Genomic DNA, 20,262 nt, shown 5'->3' on the forward strand with positions numbered 1-20,262 from the left:
TCTCTGCCCTTAGTTTTTGATTTATTAGTTGATTTTATACAAATATCGGGCATTCACTCCTCTAAGATTTAATGCACTCTGAGACATGCCATTTTCTATTCCCAGAGGATTCATCCAATAATATTAATCAATAGCAATAGCATTTCAGCTTAGTTACTACCTATCTGTGACACTAGAGAGTAAGGGTACATCTACGCAGCACACTAAACTCGAAATAAGATACACAATTTGCGCTATGCAAATTGCGTATCTTATTTCAAAACTATTTCAAAATAGCTTATTTTGAAATTTGGCATATCTACATAGCGCCAGATTTCAAAATAACACGCTATTTTGAGCCATCTCTTATCCCTCGTGCAATGAAGTTTACCAGAATGGCGAAATAGCATACCTGGTATTTTGAAAAATATTTTGAAATACCAGGGGGCTTGCGTAGACACAAAGTAGTTATTTTGGGAGACCTCCGGTATCTCAAAATAGCCCTGCAGTATAGATGTACCCTTAGTTTCATGACAAGCTCAAGGAGGCACCTGTACCAATCTTTTTTTTTTTTTTTTAATATATCTGCCATATGCGTTACTCCTGTATAATGTTTTCCAAAGTCCCTGACAGTTCTCAAAAATGCAGCCAATGACCATGAAACAACATTGTGATAGTTTGGCTAAGTTAGGTATTGCAAATTTGAAAGAATGTATGACACTGCGTTTTTCTCTATTTGAACAACCAGACTCCGTGGTTAGAAAGATTGCTTCCATGGCATACAAATAGCATCTGCAATGTTTTTCAGATCACTGTAACCCCAACCTGTAAAATGCAGAGCACAGCTCTTATTTACTTCAATAAGAGTTGAGCAAACTGAATACATCATGGAATTGGCCCCCTCGTGATTCAGTTATTAATCCCTGGAGTGTTGCAGCTCTTAGACTAAAGGCGTATTTACATCTAGCTTGTTTTACTAAAATAGCTATGGGGTTGTGCATAGAACAGCTGACAGAAACAAAATAAATAGATGTTGGTTTTGCAGGCATTTTGCCTCCTATTTATCATGTCTCTTGTTTAATTGTTTTCATTTTTCATAATTAAATACAGAAATACAATATTAAACCAATGTAAGCAGCATTAACCAAACAAAACGTAAGAAAGAATTTATTTTAATATACGTTACAATCATTAAAATATTTTAATAGAATCACAAAAGATAAAATAATAAAGAACGATAGCACTGGAAGATAATACTACATATAAATGCAAAATTCTTTTTAAAAAAAGAATAAAAAATAAGGAGAAAATCAGTTTTAGTCAAAGGACTTGCATACAGCACTAGTTACAGGGCATGTGTAGATAGACTTGAAGCACACTTTTGCTCTTCATTAATCCTGTGAAAGCTGCTGTGAGGCTCTGCATCCCTATGCAAATTTAGAACAGTCCAATGACTTTGGGGGAAGAGGGAGTTTTGAGCTTTGATGTTCCTGTCTCTCTGACAGTTCCATTTTAAGAGATCTGAGCTAGCTTGTTTCTTTAGAGTATCCAGACCCTTCATGGTTCCTCTAACTCATTCATATGGGGAGAACACAACTTCATCAGGGGCAATTATTGCCGTTCTTATATTACACCCATTGCAGTGGTATCACTCACTATCTTTTATAGTAATTAGGGATGTCAGTGTGTACCCGTGTACATGGTTAACTGATGAGCCTGGGCTCATCGGTTAACCTTCACAGTAACATGCAGCCTCCCTGACCCACCGACTGCCTCTATATAGAGGCAACAGCATGGGATGGGGGAGAGAGATGGGGGTCAGTGCGCATGGGGAAGGGTACCAGCTTTTGTGGAGCCACCTGTAACCCACAGAGGCAGCAGCTGGGGGAGAGCAGGTGGAAGCCAGCTTGACTGCCCGCCCCCGCGCTACTGTCTCTGTATCAGAGGCAGCAGCGCATGCCGACTCCTGTGGAGCCGCTTGCCCACCCCCGATGCTGCTGCCTCTTATGAGCATTGATTGCCGCCTATCCCACCATCCTCTGCATGTAACTGCTGAAAATTTCAGCAGTTACACATTTACAAATATAAATGCATTTTAACATCCCTAATGATAATGCAGTGGGGGAGAACCATGGAGTCTACCCCAGAGAGTGGGCATTGGTGGCAAATTGATCTCTGGCTGCTGCTAAGGAAGATACTTGGGATCTGATTAGTGTTACATGGATGGGAACTCCAGAGAGGACTCAGGGTTGGAGCCTGGATTTGGCCTGAGATGCGTTGATTTATAACAGAGTTTGTCTCAGTATGTTCTACAAAGCATTTGCCCACGTGATTTAAGCACAAGCATGCAACTCATTGTCATTTCTGACAAGTGTTATATATTGTGTCTAGAAGAATGGCTATTAAAGCCTCATGGCTCTGCCTCCTCTGATGTATGATGTAAAACTGATATAGAGAGTTTCCACATGAGGTGAGTTGCTTAATTATGCTACTTGAAGATCCTACTGCTGGAAAATTCACACTATTGTCATTGTTTATCATGTAAAATTCCACAGCTCTTCCTCCACCCAACTTATAGGGTGAAGGATTTTTTCTCTCTCCTTCTATCTTGGTGTTATAATTATTTCACCTGTTACATGGCATCCTCTTTACACTCTGAACCACCTTCCCAGATAGCTATAGGGAGGAAGAGAATACAAGACCCCTGATAAGCTCCTTGAGGTAAGGACTGTCTTACTGTTCTGTGTGTAACACTTACCACAATGGAATCATAGTCCATGACTAGGATTCCTACATACAATGAATACAAATACATAATAACAGCATTTTCAACAGCAGCAAGCTTGGATCCTGTGCCTTTAAGCATGATTCCAAGAGTCAGCTCAGCATAATCCCTTTTGTACTCTAATGCTGGTTTTTTATTATTATTATGCAGAGACTGGTGGGCAACCTGTGACCCACGGGAAAGGGAAAAGGAAGAAAGAAACAGAAAGAAGAAGGAAGACCTGGAAGAAGAACAACTCACCTCCAAGACACAGCCTAAGATGAGGACTGCCAGGACTCTGCACAACTATGATGTGCAGTGCAACAACCAGGATCCAGATGAGCTTGACCTTGCATGGCCAACAGGAGAAGTTTTCCTGTTTTTATCAGGATTGCGGGCAACCTGCAGCCCACAGACCCTCTGCTGCCTCTCTCCCCTGTTACCTGCACAGACTTCTCTGTCACTCCCACATGTTAGGGACACACAACTTTACCCAATTCCTAGGGCTCAAGGTGTAACCCTGTTAATTTAAATGCTCACACTTATCCAATTCTTAGGGCGTAACTTCCCACGAGTTTGCAGGATCTTTTACGACTGAAAGAGCCTTACACAGTAATATCCTCACTTGTTATTTTTTGAAAATTGCCAAGCAAGCAGAATACACATGCTAAGCATACAGTGCCAGGCTCACCAATCCTGATAAAGTCAGACAAACTTTCCCTGTTGGCCAGGCAAGGTCAGTCTTCTGTAGATCCTGGTTGTTGCACGGCCTGTCATGGTGGTGCAGAGGAATCCTAGCAGCTCTGGTCTTGGGCTGTGTCTTGGAGGTGACTTGTTCTTCTTCCAGGTCTTTCCTTTTTCTTTTCTTCCTTTTCCCTTTCCTGCTGGTCTTCTTGAACTCCAGTTTATACAGTGAAACTTGAATCCTGCTTAACTATTTGTAAACAATTATTTTACTGAAATTTTATTAATTGTAACATACTGTAACAGAATTAGCTAGCCAATCATACTCTGCCACTTCAATTGATTTAAACCTAGCACAATTAATTATACAGCAGACAGAAATAATTAAAAACCAGACAGAGATCATACAGAGAAACAGTATGAGAGTGAGGACCATAATAATAGAATGAGGATTCCACAACCTCGACTACTGTGTGCCAGATGAAATGCCAGATGAAATGCTGTTTCTTTACCCATCTTGAGATCTGATTCTTTATCTGGTGATAGTGGGTGCCCTTAAGATGGAATCTCCTTAAGAGCCTGGTATGACACTAATGCAATTTAGGTGAGTATGTGACTCCAAACTTTACAGATAATGGCTGCTGCTTTTCAATCGGGCTGCAGAGGAAGACGTTAGACCTTCCAATATTCTACAGGCCTTCAAGAATGGCTACTGAAAAACCATATTGTTTCATATACCCCCATGCACCTCTCACACACCAGAGCACTGGAGCCCTGCACTTCCTTCCCCTTCCTCCCACCTTCCCAGAGGTGGAACACTGCAAATCACTCCAAAAATGCTGGGAGAGTGGAAGGAACAGGTAAGTGTGCATCTCCAGTGCCACGGTGTGTGCGGGAGGAGAGCTAAACAGGTGGGTCATGGGACCACAAGTGGAACCTAGGTGGACCACAGGCTGCTGGGGCCCACTGCGGTGAAGGAAAGCCATTTATGCTGCCCACTCACCATTCCTGGTTGCCATCAGACTGTAACCAAGAGTGAGCTAGCTCTCCAGCCCCATCTAGTGTTCACATTACATAATTTAGCTTTCCCTATCCTTCAAGGCAACTTTTCTTAAAAATACCCAGTTTATTGTTCCCTTTTTCTCTAGGCCTGGTTCCCCACATGGCCACACTAGTTTATACCAATGTAAATTCGTGATTACACTCACAACGGCGTAAAACTGGTGTACAGAATGCAGAGTCAAGCATAAGTATAGCCTCCATTTTTTTAACTGTTACCTATTTTCCCTTTTGTTTAATTTATGCTTATTTCCTTTCATATTTGGGCCAGTTCTAATCTTATGTGGGGCTTTCCCAACTCCTGCCTTTTTATATGGGTAGAGGTTGTTTTTCCCCTCTCTCTTAATATGTAGTACCAGTTTTTCCCTACTTCCTTTAGCTCTTCATTGTTTTTGAAAGGGAAGAGGGATCACTGCCAGCTCTATACAGCAGAGGAGTGCATCGGAGTGTGCGTGATTGCTCTCTGAAACACCCCCTTTGTGCTGCTACCGGCGCCGCTTTTACACCAGCTGCGCTCTACTGACCCCACCACGGGGGGACGCCGGAGTGACTCCAGTGCCGGGGAGACTCGGGCGCGTACCGCGTGGCTGCCACAGGCGCATGTTAGAGGAGGCAGCGGGGAGGGGAGAAGGGGAACCGGAACTGGCTTGCTCGGGGCCGGGCTTCCCGGAGCGGCTCGCAGCCGGGGCGGGTTTGTTTTGCTTCCAGCCCGGGCGGCTGCAGCCATGCGGTTTCGGGCCAAGATCGTGGACGTCGCCTGCCTGAACCACTTCACCCGTGAGCGGGCCGGGCTGGGTGTCTGGGCCAGCGGGAGCTCCGGGCAGGGAGCCTGTTTGTGGCGGGGCTGGGAGAATGGGGGATTCAAAACCCGCATCCCCCACTGCGTGTTTAAGTCTCGGTGAAATGTGCAGTTGGGTCCCCTGGCTTCTTCCTGTACCGCAGGGAGCGATGCATCCTCGCGGGCAGGGTAAATCGGGGCTGCTTTGCAAGCACCAGACCCTTGATGAGCCTCGACTTGCTGGCTGCTGCTGTCCTTGGCCATAGAATGCTTTGTACGTAAAGCAGCTACATCCGCAGTCGCTAGCTGGCTTGGGAGAGAAGTTTCCAAGCCTGCTGACAGACCAGTGTCACATTTGGCCCTTGCACAGCACATCGTTTCCCAAAAGCCATTGTTTAGTTTAACAAATGGGAAGACCGAGGCACAGAAATGTGTGCAACTGCTTGCCGAAGTTCTCAGAACACCTCAGTGGCAGATCTGGGACTATCTGTCCATCTGGGATATTTTCAGGGCATGTTGCACTGTAACCAATAGGCTCAATTATACATAAATAAAATGCAAATTTTAAAATTGTGAAAATGGCCTCTGCTCTTTGCAGATCCGAAATCATCTTAGTTCTTCCCCAGGCTTGATATATTTTATTATAGAGAGTATCTCTAGAAAGTATGATAAGGTCAGTTTTTAAACCTGTTTGAGAAGACAGTCCCTTTCCTTGTGTAGATCAGACCAGATAACGAGATGCCACAGACTGAATAACATCCAGATCAAACGCCATAGTTTTTCTGTTAAGCAAAAGTGTTTTCCAGTAAATCCATGTATTTACTTTTTTCTTTATGATGGTGTTCACAAAGATTTATAGCTTGCAATGTGAAAAAAAATCAGTCAAGTTTTAATACGCCTTTTAATTTCACATTAGCAGTTTCTAAGTTGCAAAACAAACCTGTGCGCCCAGTGTGATGCTCCAAAACTGAATTATGTCAGTGAGGAATTCTGGGGATTTCTGAGTATGGGGAGGGAAGAAGGGATTGCTATATTCCAAGGTGTTTGCTCACTTCTGGAGGTAGGCTATCATACAGTAGACAGACCATGAGTCTACAGCATGTTCCTATGTTCCAATGATTTTCTTTGTAATCTTCCATTTTTGTTTGTGTGTTTGTTTACTGTTTGTAATGGTAGCACCTATGAACCCAAAACAAATGGGCATCTTGCAAAGCAGTATAGAGACAAAAATAAAGAAGATAGCTCCTACCACAGATTTCTTAGGGAGTGTCTACACAGCACTTATTTCAAAATAGACCACTCTTCCTCTGACTTCCCTTACTCCTCTTATAGGAGGGTTACAGGAATCAGAGTAAGAAGTCCTCCAGATTGACAGTATTTTGACACTATTTTGAAATAACTGCTGTGTAGATACAGACTACGTTATTTCGGAATAGTGTTGCAGTGTAGACATACCCTCATAGTTTAGATGTTGGGATAGGAGATAGGTGACAAAATAAAATTATGTGCAGTGTAGTTGTAGCTTTTTAGTCCCAGTATATTAGCAAGACAAGTCAGGTAAGGTAATATTTTTATGGGACCATCTTCTGTTCATGAGAGAGACACACTGTTGAACCACAGAGCCAGGGCTGGATTACCCAATAGGCAGACTAAGCACATGCTTAGGGCACCAGCAAAGTAGGGGAACCAAAAAAACCCTGAGATTTTACAGTATAGTATTGTTTTTATTTTGAATTACATATGGGGGGTGGTACCATAATCTTTTCAGTGCTTGGGGCCTCTAAAGGTCTTAATCTGGCCCTGCACAGAGCTCTTATGTGTCTCAAAAGCTTGTCTCTTTCATCAAAAGAAGTTGATAAGAAATATTACCTCATCTCCCTTTACTCTCAAAACAAAATAAAGTGTGGAGGGAACGGGTGTGGGGGGGAAAAGAACCAAAAGATAATTTAGCAAAATATAGAAGTTTTGGGCTGCCACTTTCCATAGATTTATTTTAATAATGTTCTTTCCTACTGAACTGCAAACCATAAATTGCAAGCAACCCTTTTTTGGCCTATGCTAGAAGTGTTAGGAATTAATTTAATGAAACGTTATCCCATAGGTGTGATTAACACAATTGCCAAATTAGCCAAGACATGCACTCTACGCCTTGCAGTGGACAAACTTTACTTCATCCTTTCTGATAAAGTGGCAAATGGAGGGGTCAGCATGTGGTGTGAGTTAAATCAGGTATGTGCCAAAGAAATAGGCTGTTATTGCATAATTAATAGTATATGAAACATCTCTCAATGTCTTTAATATTAAGGTGGCTGTTCTAAAACTCTATGCGGGACTACAATGGTGTATAGACTTTTGTAATAATGTATTTCATAAGCAATCAAAAAAGCAGAACGTGCAGAACCATTAGCAAAGGGAAGGATAACAAGACCAAAATATCATGGGCCAGTGGGTCTGGCCCATGAAAGCTCATCACCTAATAAACCATCCTGTTAGTCTTTAAAGTGCTGCATAGTCCTGTCTTTTGTTATGGTAGGGTCTGTATCTTGATTACTGCATGTAGTTCTGATTGCCCCAGAATTGGAAAAAGTGCAGAGAAAGGCAACAGAGATGATGAGGAATATGGAACAGCTTCTGGATGAGGGGAGCTTAAATAGATTGGGACTGTTACATTTTAGAAAAGAGGCAACTAAGGGTGGAGGAGGAGGGAGAACGTTGTGGGTAAAGTGATTAGGGAAGTGTTATTGACCCTTTCACATAACACAAAAACCAAGGGTCACCCAAGGGCATGAATAGGCAGCAGTTTTAAAACAAACATAAGGAAGTACTTTTCACACAACTCACAGGAAACCTGTGAAACGTTGCCATGGGATGCTGTAAAGGCCCTAACTGGGTTCAAAAATGAATTTGATGAATTCATGGAGATTAAATCTGCCAGTTACTATTAGGTAAGATAATTAGGGACACAGCACCATGCTTTGTCCCTAAACTTCGCTCTGCCAAATTCTGGGCCTGAATGGATCACTAAGTAAATTGCCCTTTTCTGTTTATTTCCACTGAATAACTCGGACACTATAACCAGGATACTGAGCTAGAAGGATCATTGATTTGACCCCCTGTGGCCCTCTTGTTCTTTATGTGTCCTCTTCTGTTTCTAGGGAGACTTTTACATATATTTTGGTTCAGATTTTGTGTGCAGTGGCACTAGGGGTGATGATATTTTAACCACTTTGTTTATTAATGATAGGTGGCATGTTAGGGACAGAAGTTAAGAGGTTAAGCCCTAATTTTGCCATGAGGTCCATGCAGTTGTCCCTTTAAGCCTGCAGAACCTGCTTTGTAACATACAGAGCAGAGGGAAGTTTTAATTTGTAGACATTTAGTTCTGAATATATGATACAATACTTTAATTCGTCATATGGTGATTTACCATATTTTAATTTTAAACAGTTTTTCTGGTTCCCTCCATGTTTTTTTTAAAGGGGAACTTCTTTGATGAGTTCCAGATGGAGGGAGTAGCAGCAGAATACAATGAAATTTACTTGGAGCTGACACCTGAAAACCTATCGAGAGCTTTAAAAACAGCCCAGAACGCCAAGACAGTGAAAATCAAATTGACTAACAAACACTGCCCCTGTCTTACATTAGCCGTGGAACTGGTAAGACCAGAAATGCTTTTCAAGTGGCCTTGGGGATTATGTAGTAAACAATGTGATGTTCCCTAAATCTAATAGCTGATTTTAAATGTCTATATGATCCTTTCCTGAAATAGGTTATTTTTCCAACAGCATTTCAGACTATTTTAACTGTATTGGCTGAACCGTGTTTTCTTTTATGTTTGGAAACTGCCTAGCATAATGTGAGTGATACTTTCTGGAGGGGGAAAGGAAGAATAAAATAGTACAGAATGAGTTATATATATTTTTTGTTTGCCTTTGCCGTGTCATATGCTTTCATTCTTTCTGTTTGTTGGGCTAGATTTAATCCTGGTTAATACTTCATGCCCTTCCCATTGATATCAGGAAGTAACATCAAGTAATAGGGCAAAATTGTAATTATTTTAGTGTTGTTTTCTTTTCATTTATATCTGCCTCATTGAAGATTTTAATATTACATTACGTTGCAGTAAGACCATTCATTAGCAGATTCTAAGTTGTTTAACATATAATCGTGCCTGTGTTTTGACACAGAAAGTTTAACTATTTTGTTCAGGGCAAGTCACAAATACTTGGCAGAGCCAGGATTAGACATCTAGTCTCCCTGACATTTAATCCTGTTCCTTAACCACAAGAACTTTATTCTTCTCTCTCAAGCCCTCGTTATCGAGCAGTAGTCGTATTGTGACACATGACATTCCAGTGGGAGTTATTCCCAGAAGACTGTGGAATGATTTCCGAGAGCCCCGTGTCCCAGACTTTGATGTAAGCAACTCTTTTTTTTTAAATCATCATTGAATGCACAGGATCGAGGTGAAACACAACAGGCTGTGTATATCCTGAAAATTTTAAAAAAAACAGCTTAAAAAGGTACCCCAATTATTGTCACTGTGGGTAATTCAGAAATATTATTATAGATTTTTTTCCCCTGCAGTACAGGAGACCATGTAACTTTTCACAGAGCTATCATCAGACTACTTGTATTCTTTACTCTCCACTAAGCAGCCCAGGTTTTTCACTTTGCACAACATTTTTTAATGACCTTATTCTTATATGGCACAGATCCTGTCATCAGAACACATTTGATATGTATCTTAAACTGGTTTCTGTCTGCTCAGCATGTCTGCTACACTTGATGTACAAAATAGGGATGTGAATAACTAGTCAACTATCCTAAGCAAATGCTTGTTGGAGTTGACACACGAGTCGACTAGTCGCTTCCCCCCTTGCTGCCTCTTTCTGATAGAGGCAGCAAGTTGGAGGAGGGGAGATGAGAGGGCGCTTCAAAGGACAGGACTGTGTGGAGCCCGGGGTCTGTTGCTTTGAAACTCTGCGTGCAGCCCGAGTCCCCAGCTGACCTCGGGCTCCATGCAGTGCTGCTACTTTGAAACCCTGCAGGGGGCACAGGGCCAGCGAGGGTCTGCTTGAGTCCCCTGCTGGCCCCGTGCACCCTGCAGCGCTTTCCGCTTTAAAGTGTAGCAATGGCCCTGTTACTACACTTCAAAGGTGGAGGCACCCTTATTGACTAATCAAATAGTCGATGCAAATTGCATCGACTACTCGATTAGTCAGTTAATCTAAATTTAACATCCCTAGTACAAAACCTTTCATAAACAAGAGGACAATAATGGAGTTTTGAATCCATGTAGCATGGAAATAACAGGGATTAATTGTTGTCCATTTCACTAGTGTAACTCCATAGAATAATGACTCTACTTTGATTGATAGGATCCAGAATTATTTTTCCCTTCAGCTCTAGATGTTTCTTGTTATAACAAACCCATCCCCTCCCTAGTTCAGAGGAATGCTTATCTCTGAGGAACAGAAACTCTGATAGATATTTTGAAAAATGATTTGGGCTAGACCTTCTGCTGTTGACACTTAACAGCGATTAGGAACATAAGGGGAAAAGAAAATATAACAATTGCGTCTTTTCAAGTGTTATCAATTGCTAGGAGGGCAGCATGCTGGTCTGAATGAACCAGTGAGTGATCAGGTAAGGGAAATGTTCTATTCCATGGTGGTTCACTGATTTATTTCAATTCTGTTGTACACTCCTTGCTGAATAAGCACTCAATAGTAGAGATGTTAAATCTAGTGTAATCAACTAGTCGATGGATTTTCCATCGACTAGTTGATAAGTGGTGAGCCGCAGCAGGGTTAACTCCTGGCCTGGGAACTAACCCCACTGTGGGTTTGCCTTTTAAATGTATTAAGAGCCTGTTGTGCCAGGTCCTCCCTGCTCGCGCACCAGCCTTTAAAATGTATTAAGAGCCAGGAGGCTATTAATACATTTAATAGGCTGAAGTGCAGCGGGGGGGACCTAGCGCAAGCCGGGTCAGCTGATTGCCAGCTTGCACCAGGTCCACCCATTGCTTTAAATGTAAAAAGAGACAACAGGCTCTTAATACATTTAAAAAGCAGAGGTGCAGCATCCAGGACTGGGCATGAGCCAGAAATTGGTTGATTCCCAGCTCGTGCCCGATCCCTGCTACCCTCCTGCCTTTCCTACCCCATGCAGAGACAGTGCTGGGGGAACCAGCTTTTAAGCTGGCACCCCTCCTTGCTGCCTCTAATAGAGGCAGCAAGGTCGGGAAGTGACTGGTCGAGGGACTAGCTTTAGCTTGCTTACCGGATAGTAGACTACTCACTCACATCCGTACTTGATAGAAATTGGGGTGCTGTCCAAAATAAATACAGAAGTAAAGCATGACCAATTATCCCATCTAGGCCTCTTAGTTTGTGACATTATATCACAGTGCTGTGTATTTTATTTTTAAATGCAATTGATGTGATTTTTGTAGGTCAGTATTTACTTACCAGTGCTGAAGACCATGAAGAGTGTTGTGGAAAGAATGAAAAATCTCAGCAATTGCATTGTAAGTTATAATATCTTTCCTAATACTCTGAAAAAGGAACTCGGTGATCCCTTACATAGACTATTTCCTTCTATAGTGATCGCTTGTTAGATCTTGCAAGCTAAGCGTTCTTGGACCAGGTTAGTTCTTCTGTGGGTAACCTCCAAAGAACATCCATGTGTTGAAAAAAGTGATGGGATTCAATGTTACTGTTATTTTACAGGGCTAAAAAGTACATTGTGTGCTTCAAGATAGGTGGTGCTCTTATTCCTGAATCAGTACTGAACCATTGCTCCAGCGTGACGTTACTGAGAAATGTGATGCCACACATACGGTCTTTCAGCTGAGTTTCTACTTTGGTTATAAGAATTAATGCTGTTTTATTGATCAACCTGAGCCCCTCATCCTGCAACTATTGATGCATATGCTTAAAAGTATGAATGTTCGCAGTCTCATTGATTTCAGTGGGAATATTCATGGTGCAAAGCTAAGCGTAAGTCTATATTTCTAGAATTGGGGGTCTAGGATTTACCTTTCGGCCTAAGCATTCTTAGCAGCATTTATACAAAATGGTTGGCTAGCATTGCTAAGCACTGTTAAATGGCTGTCGCATTCCATACTTGGACTAGCAGCACATGAATGTTGGATTGAATTATTCTAGTACATCCTTCACTTTCCACTCAGGAACGTTGTTTGTCTTAAATGCTGTTTGTTGTTAAACTGCTTTGAAATCCTTTGAAGGAACATACTGTAGAATTGCCAAGTAGCATTAGGAACAGTATTATTAGCAGAATTTGCATAACAGTAAACTTTTAGTTCGGGATAACAAAAAGAATGATTTAATTGCAGTGGTAGGAGCTCACCACTTCTGTCATTCAATGATACTTAGGCACAAAAATCATGTAGTCTTTCACTTTCAAAAGGGTACAGATATCTAGAATTGCCCTTTTTATAGCTCTCTTGGGCAGGGTTGTCTTTGTTTTGTTAGTAAAAGTGTGATATGCATTGTGAAAAGGCTCTGAGCAATGACATTAATTTTTCAAAACCTCTCTAAAGGGACAAACAAATTGCAGTCATCTAACACCTTTCATCCAAAAGGATGTCCCATTATATTGAAAATTCTGGCCCAGATAATACTCCCATTAGAGTAAATGGCAACACTTCCATCTATATTGTTCTTGTGTGTGCAATATAGGGATCATTTAATTTGCTGCTGACTTGCAGCCACTTCTCCCTTTCATTTTTTGAACATGGTATCTAGGAGCCAAGCACAACTGTAAAGATCTCTAAAAAATATTGGAGAATGAATGAATGTCTCTGCAACTACATAATGCCACCTCCTCTCCTTCACCCCCTTTTCTTTCTCTCGACTCTCTAATCCCCATCAGATGTTAGCTATGAGAAAGATTAGTTTTTGAGTGAAACCTTATAAAAACCAAATCTAGCTGAAGTTTTCAAAAGCACTTAAGTTCCATTTTTTAATATGGGACTTAGGAACTTACATTATGCCTCAGTGAAAGTTTATGGGATTTTGGCTTCTCGGTGCCCAAGTCAGTTTTGAAAATGAGATTGAAGGTCCTATATCAAATAGGCACTTTTCAAAAAAGTTTATCCCTTGTATTTTGTCAGACTGTAGTCAAGTTTGAGTTATATCTGATTACCCCTGCTAGGAAGTTCAGTTTTACATTATTTATCCCTGTTTCATTGTCCCTTTTCGAACATAGCTGTTGCAGATGGTCAAGCACTGTGAAATAACTGCAGACTTTCAGACCTGGCATTGCAGAGTAGGGGCTTGAACTCGTTTCAGAAGCAAGGAGAGAGTTGGTGGAGAGTGTAGTATCTTCAGAGTTATGTGCTTATATTGGTGTTGGTGCATTTGAGAGTAGGCTGCTGCAACCTGTATGAGATGTACATTTAAATATAATGTAATTATTTTTAGAGGGAAAATGTGGTTGACAAAATTTTTACTTATTTGTAGGTACTTGAAGCAAATCTAAATGGAGAAATGAATTTGAAAATAGAAACTGATTTAGTGTCTGTTACAACCCATTTTAAAGGTCTTGGAAATCCTCCATGGGGTATGTCTCCCTTTTTGCACTATCCAGATATCTGTTTTATATTAGGCTACATCTAGACTGCAAGCCTCTTTCGAAAGAGGCTTTTTTGAAAGATACTTTCGAAAAAGCCTCTTTCGAAAAAGAGCGTCTAGACTGCAAGCAGTACTTTCGAAAAAGCAAGCCGCTTTTTCGAAAAAGAGCACCCAGGCAGTCTGGATGCTCTCTTTCGAAAAAGCCCTGTTTGCATTCAAGAATACCTTTTTTCGAAAGAGCACTTTCGAAAAAAGGCATTCTTCCTCGTGAAATGAGGAGTACCGCCGTCGAAAGAAAAGCCACGTTCTTTCGATTTAATTTCGAAAGAACGCGGCTGTAGTCTAGACACAGGTGAAGTTTTTTCGGAAAAAGGCTACTTTTTTCGAAAAAACCCTGCACAGGTTTTTTTTTTAGACACAGCCTTACTGTATTGGTTTTGGTTTTTTTTAAACATAACTGTAGGTCCTGGTCTTATTAATAACTGTGGAAATTCACTCTTCAGAATGTTTTAACTAGGGATGTGTTAGGACAGTGTTTCTCAACCTTTTTTTTATAAAGTACCTCTTTAAAAAACATATTGTAAGTACCCCCTTAAAAAAAATTCTAAGTACCCCTAGTACCTACACTTTTCAGACAGACCAAATTTTTTTCTACCATTGCAACACATTTGTTTAAACAACTTAATCGTAGCCGGGCAGGTGAGGAAATTTTTGGGTGTAAAAAGTACAAAAATAATAAAGCGCTGTAAAACTTAAACAAAAATTCAGTTTTCTCCAACTTTCAGTTGTGTTGACATACCTCTCTCCCCTTCCCCCCCCCCCCCCCCCCCCAGACTTCTCTCGTTGAGAAGACTTCACTGGTTGAGAGACACTGTGTTAACCTTCACAGCTACAGAGGCAGCAGTACATGGAGGGAGCGAGAGCTGGTTCGCGGGGAAGCCGTCTTCAAAGTCAGCTCCCTACTAGCGCTGACTTCCGGGAAGCCACCTTCCCCTGCCCTCCTCCTCTGCATGCTACTGCTTCTGATATAGAGGCAGCAGCGCGGTGGGGTGGAGAGGGAGGCTGCTCTCCCCCTCTTCACCATGTGTAAACATGTAATTTTCAGTGGTTACACATTTACAAACAAAATGAGTCTTAACGTTCCTAGTTTTAACAAGTAACACATAGTCAACAAATTTTAAATTCAAATAAAATAGATGTTGACTTTTCTTTACAGATTTAGTTTTTCAAGCATTTGAATTTTAATAAACTAATAAATTATATTAAGGAAGTAACCACATGATCTGATGGGAAATTTATCCAAAGATTGCAGTTATTCATTTTCTAAGAAAAAATGGATTTTTCCCCCTACATGATACAAAAAAAAGACAACCCGTGATGCACTACTTTATATATAAATAGGTTATGCTGCCTAAAGCTGATACTCATCTTGTAAGTGTACTTCTGATACAAAATCCTCTTTTATTTCATTTTAGTATCTGAGGATGGTTCACAAAGTTCTCCGCAAGACAGAGATCCAGAGAGCATGGCTGAGGCACGCATAGACATTAGGAAGCTCCTGCAGCTACTTGCTGGGCAGCAAGTAAATCCCACGAAAGCCTTGTGCAGTAAGTTCAGTGGCTCTGACTTGAAGAGAAGCTTATTCAGACTGCTGTTTTAAGCTTTTAGGTGGCCAGCCTGAGACATCTAACAGGGGCCTAATTTTCAGAGAGCGCTTAGAGTCCACATTCTTCAGTATCAGACCTTTTAAAAGTGCCTGAAATAGAGCACCCAAAATCATGAGCCATTTTTGAAAATTTAGTCACATACATTTAAATTAAACCATCAGTCACGCAAATTGTGTGCCGCTGGAAAATCCAATCCTACCCAATGGGAAAATTCTCAACTCTCTAAAAAATAGGTATCTTGGCTACCCTTTCTTTTCTCCAGTGGTTTCCCAGTGCATTCAAGGCTGTTTTTTCTAAATCTGTGTAAGCGATGTTTTCTATCAGTGTACACAATCACTGCTCTTGTGTGTTTAGGCCTAAATGTGTATTATAGCTACAGATGGGTAGAAATAGGATGTAGGACTTTTTATCACGTTCAGTACCATCTCAGATCCTGGTGAGAGGAGGATCCTGGATCACCTCTTTATTATGCTGAAGCGGGCATTTCCTCTGAAGATAACAGAGCTTCTATCTCACCTATATAGAAGTTGCACTGTCATGTATTTGTGCCAGCCTTTCAACTAGCCTTATGGTGTCTCTTTTACAGATATTGTGAGCAAAAGGATTGTTCACTTTATTTTGCTTCATGAGGAGGTTTCCCTTCAATACTTCATCCCAGCACTTGCATGAATACTCTTCTACAGCTCAGCAGCTCAACCATCAGAGGATTTCTCTACAAAGAATGAAACAAGCATAAAAAGTGGGGATTTTGTAAATTGATGGGCTCTTGGTCTGTAACATTTAAATATGTTGTTACATATGTATATATATTTATAGACTTATTTTAAGAGCTTGGTTTTCAAGGAGATTATATTTTTGTGTTGATCATATATTGGATTAAAGTGAAAGTATATAGAAAGCTGGTCTTTCTAGTGTCCTGGGCAGGGAAATCGTAGAAGTTCATACGAGGTATGATTTGCTTCACTCAGTAACTGAGCAAGTAGATGAGTGAATATGCTGTAACATGAATGTCTCTTCAAAATTTCATAGCAGATATAAGCACAAGTTCAGCTCCAAGCACTTGGGGATTCTTTAGATGAGGCAGCAACATGGATGCATCACAGAGAGTTTCTTGGGGGAACAGGGCAAAGACTGAAATAAACTCCCCTGAGAATTAAGGGCCATCACATTCCTCGCCACCTTCCACTCTTTCTTTGATTTTGCCTCTTGGATCGCTCTCCCTCACTCTGGCTTGAAGGGCCACGTATGTTCCAAGCCCTCTCAGCAGTAAGTCTCTTTGCTGCATTCATCCACTTCTAATTTTCCCCAACGACTGATTTTCTGCAGGGATTCTGACTTCTACTGATGGTGGGCTCATAGTTTTGCAAATACATTTGTGACTATTCCCATTGGCTCAGAATTCAACCTTGCACTTTGCCCTGTCTCTGCCTGATACACAAGGGTGTGTCTAGACTGCATCCCTTTTCCGTGAAAGGGATGCAAATTAGACATATCGCAATTGCAAATGAAGCGGGGATTTAAATCTCCCCTGCTTCATTAGCATAAAAATGGTTGCCACTTTTTTCCTGCTCGGAGCTTTGCCGGAAAAAAAGCACCAATCTAGACGCGGATCTTTCGGAAAAAAAAGCCTCAGAGATAAGGGATCTTTCGGAAAAGGCTTTATTTTCCGAAAGATCCGCATCTAGACTGGCGCTTTTTTCCGGCAAAGCTCCGAGCCGGAAAAAAGCAGCAGCCATTTTTATGCTAATGAAGCGGGGGAGATTTAAATCCCCGCTTCATTTGCAATTGCGATATGTCTAATTTGCATCCCTTTTACGGACAAGGGATGCACTCTAGACACAGCCAAGCAGATGAAGGCTTTTTGAAAGCTAGTCGTGGGAAGCCCAATGGGTACTTCCCAAGTGCCCCCTCACAGTTTCAAAGAACGTCTACCTGTCAACCCTCTGTGTTCTAGACAGGTGTGGTACTTTTTTGGAGTTATTCACCTATCCCAGGGTCTGCAGTAATTATCTTCCACTGCCAGCATCTGTGTCCCTCTAAGTTTAAGTAATAACCACCCAAGAGAGATTCAAGTGTCACACAAGCCCCTCCCCTGGTTGCTTTGCAACCATGTTGCTCCTGGGATTCTCCAGCTGGCTGTGCAGGGCAGGAAGTAGGGGGATGCTGATTTCTTCTGCCCCTATACCTCATCTCTGAAGAACAGGGAAGAGATGGTACAGCCTGGCTCAGGACTCAGAGCTGCTGTAGTCTGAGGTCTTAACTATTTCATTCTGCAGGTGGTGAGTGAGTGAGTGCCTTTCTTAAAGAGATAACACATGATCTCTGAGATTTCCCAGCAGTCAGTCACACTGTCTCTCTCACATACACATACTTACCAGTCTCTCTCTCTTCCCTCCCCATCTTCCCATTTCCACAGAGCTGAGGAGGGGAGACAGGGCTCAGAACAGAGGAAGAGAGAGTTCAGTGAGTGTCTTAAAGAGAGCACATGACATCTCTCAGAAACTTCCTCAGTAATCAGCACACGCACAGTCTTTCACACTCATGTCCCAACACCTACATTTTTGTTGTTACTGCTCAGTACTTCTTGTAATGCACATATATTCTCTAATTTTATTCTTTCCAAGTATGTTATTTTAATGTTTTGAATGATCTATGCATTTCATAATTTTTATTTTTCTTACACTTAACTCACTACTCAAATAATTAAATGTATAAAATGTATAACCTGGAGTAATTAAAAATACAGTATATCTATTTTTTTGTTTCTGTTGGTGGTGCACATACACACTCATCTTGGTGCATATAACAACATTTATTCTGTACATAAATGTAAAAAGTTAGAAGGAACATTGATTGCCACCAATTCTGCTTCCCAGAGGGAGCTCTGTAACCCTCTTCAAAGGAGCTAGCATACTAGCTCCCAAAAATATAAATAGCATGTATAAAGTTGACATAATATCTTTTGAGATTATTGGATGTGTTTTTAATATTTGTCATGCCCCTTTTATGCATGGCAAGTTGAAGCAATCAGGAACATTCGGCATACAGTTTCATTTGCATAGGCTTATCACATACAAGGCAGTGTGACTGCCTAGCAATAACCAGTTCCTTCATTAAGCACCTAACTTTAGAAATTCCACCCATTTCTTGGACATTCAGACTCATAGCAGTCTTCCACTTATCCTCCTTCATGGCTTTGTGGATGCCAACATACTCTATATTGCTGCTCCTTAGCCCACGTGGTACCCAACAGCTCGTCTGTAGACCTTGAGTCAATAGGCACACTGTCGCCCATCCATCTGAAGAGAATGCCTCTCAGTTCAGCCTGTGTTCTAAGAGAGATTGTGGCTCCTTTGCAGAGCCTTTCTCTTCTGTTCCTTGCTTCACTCTCACCGAGGGGGGCTTTTTTTTACCAGTTTCCTCTGATTCTGAGCAGATGTGGTGAATGTTTGCTTAAGAGTACAGCCTTGCAAATGGAAGGAAGAGATTAGTGATTTAAGTCCTGAACAGAGCAAATCAGGGAAAAGCTAATGTAATAGCAAATCTTGAATCCATCCTTGTTTTCTTTATGGCTCCTGAAGGAGACCTGCTTCCCTGATCTGCCCATAAGACTAACTTGAAATACACTGTTTTCCTTTTCAGTTTTTCCCCTCTTTTTCCCAGCTTTGCTCTCACCCTGGATTTGACTGTAGGTGCCCAGAACTGCAGGTGTTCATAGCTTTTCAGTTTAAGAAAGAGCTTTGAAAGCAGAAGGGGGGAGAGATAAAAAATATGCCAAAAGCAGCCTTATTAAATATGAAAGATTCCTGCTTGCCTTACGGTTGCTGTTTCTTAGTTTCCTAGCTCAGGGCACAATTTAACACCTCACAGCCAGATATGTCAGACAGATAAGATTTCTCTGGGAATCCGCTCTTTTGCACTAGGTTGATTTTTAGATGCCAAGGCATAAAATAGCGCCCCATGAGTATGCAGCTTTCTCCTAGCAAAAGCAACCTGTGGTGAAATCAGGGAGGAACACTAGTGACCTAGGTGAAGTTAGTTCAAAAAGTTAACTTTGGATTTAAATCATCCTTCAATCTTGGTGAGATCAAAGGGGACCTCTAACAATAAATCTTCCAGTGAAGCTCCCAGGCCTAAGAGCAGGGATGTTCTATTTCTATCCCTGCTAGAGGACCCCTTTCATATGTTCCATGTACCCATTGTAATCATGCATTTGACTAATTCCTGTGCAGAGGTCCCAGGGCATCCGGTTCACTAGACATTGAGCGATACTACTACATGGGAATGCTGAGAACAGTGTCATCTAGTGGCTTTCGCTTGGATCTCTTGATGTCCCATTGGCCTGCCGGACATGACTTTTGCTTCTATAGATGTGACATGTCTACTGCTTTCCCCCATCCCTCCTTTGCCCACCCGCATGAGCTATGGGATAGTTTTTTTCCAGGATAGGGTAGCTGCTCTGTGGAGCAAAAGTTCTTCCTTGCTGCTTGTCTTCCTTTCCAATGGTGGGGAATGGGGAATTGCAGCTGCTGGGGGGGGGGGGGGGGAAGGGATGGTGTCTCTGGGTGATAAATGTCAGCAAAATGTCTCAAGGCCTGCAATTCAATAACCCTGATGGGTCACGTGGGCTGTAAATTGCCCACCACAGCTCCAGAGCTCAAGTGCCCTCTGGAGCCTAATTAGGCAGTAACTGACCAGACACAGATGCATTGGCCTCTTCCCTCTTCAAAG

The 20,262-nt window shown here is 41.6% G+C and overlaps 1 protein-coding gene across 2 annotated transcripts; it reads left to right on the plus strand.

Annotated features, from left to right (window-relative positions):
- Positions 1–4,956: 4,956 nt before the first annotated feature.
- On the plus strand, positions 4,957–17,107 carry HUS1 (HUS1 checkpoint clamp component). 2 transcript variants are annotated; one of them, XM_075921698.1, is made up of 8 exons: positions 4,957–5,088; positions 7,366–7,493; positions 8,744–8,920; positions 9,575–9,682; positions 11,722–11,796; positions 13,754–13,853; positions 15,340–15,471; positions 16,118–17,107. In XM_075921698.1, the coding sequence occupies exons 2-8, from the start codon at positions 7,473–7,475 to the stop codon at positions 16,198–16,200; spliced, it is 696 nt and encodes a 231-aa protein (XP_075777813.1). In that variant the 5' UTR covers positions 4,957–5,088; positions 7,366–7,472; the 3' UTR covers positions 16,201–17,107. The 2 variants fall into 2 exon arrangements, with proteins under 2 accessions (XP_075777813.1, XP_006136406.1); XM_006136344.4 differs by lacking the exon at positions 4,957–5,088 and adding an exon at positions 5,109–5,263 and having other exon boundaries at positions 16,118–17,101.
- Positions 17,108–20,262: the final 3,155 nt, after the last annotated feature.

This window comes from Pelodiscus sinensis, chromosome 2, assembly GCF_049634645.1.
Source record: "Pelodiscus sinensis isolate JC-2024 chromosome 2, ASM4963464v1, whole genome shotgun sequence".
NCBI lineage: Eukaryota > Metazoa > Chordata > Testudines > Trionychidae > Pelodiscus > Pelodiscus sinensis.

Coding starts and splice junctions, on each gene's coding strand:
- HUS1 (XM_006136344.4), top strand. CDS start 5,212: ATGCGGTTTCGGGCCAAGATCGTGGACGTCGCCTGCCTGAACCACTTC. Junction 5,264..7,365: donor CTGCCTGAACCACTTCACCC/GTGAGCGGGCCG, acceptor GTTATCCCATAG/GTGTGATTAACACAATTGCC. Junction 13,854..15,339: donor TCTTGGAAATCCTCCATGGG/GTATGTCTCCCT, acceptor ATTTCATTTTAG/TATCTGAGGATGGTTCACAA.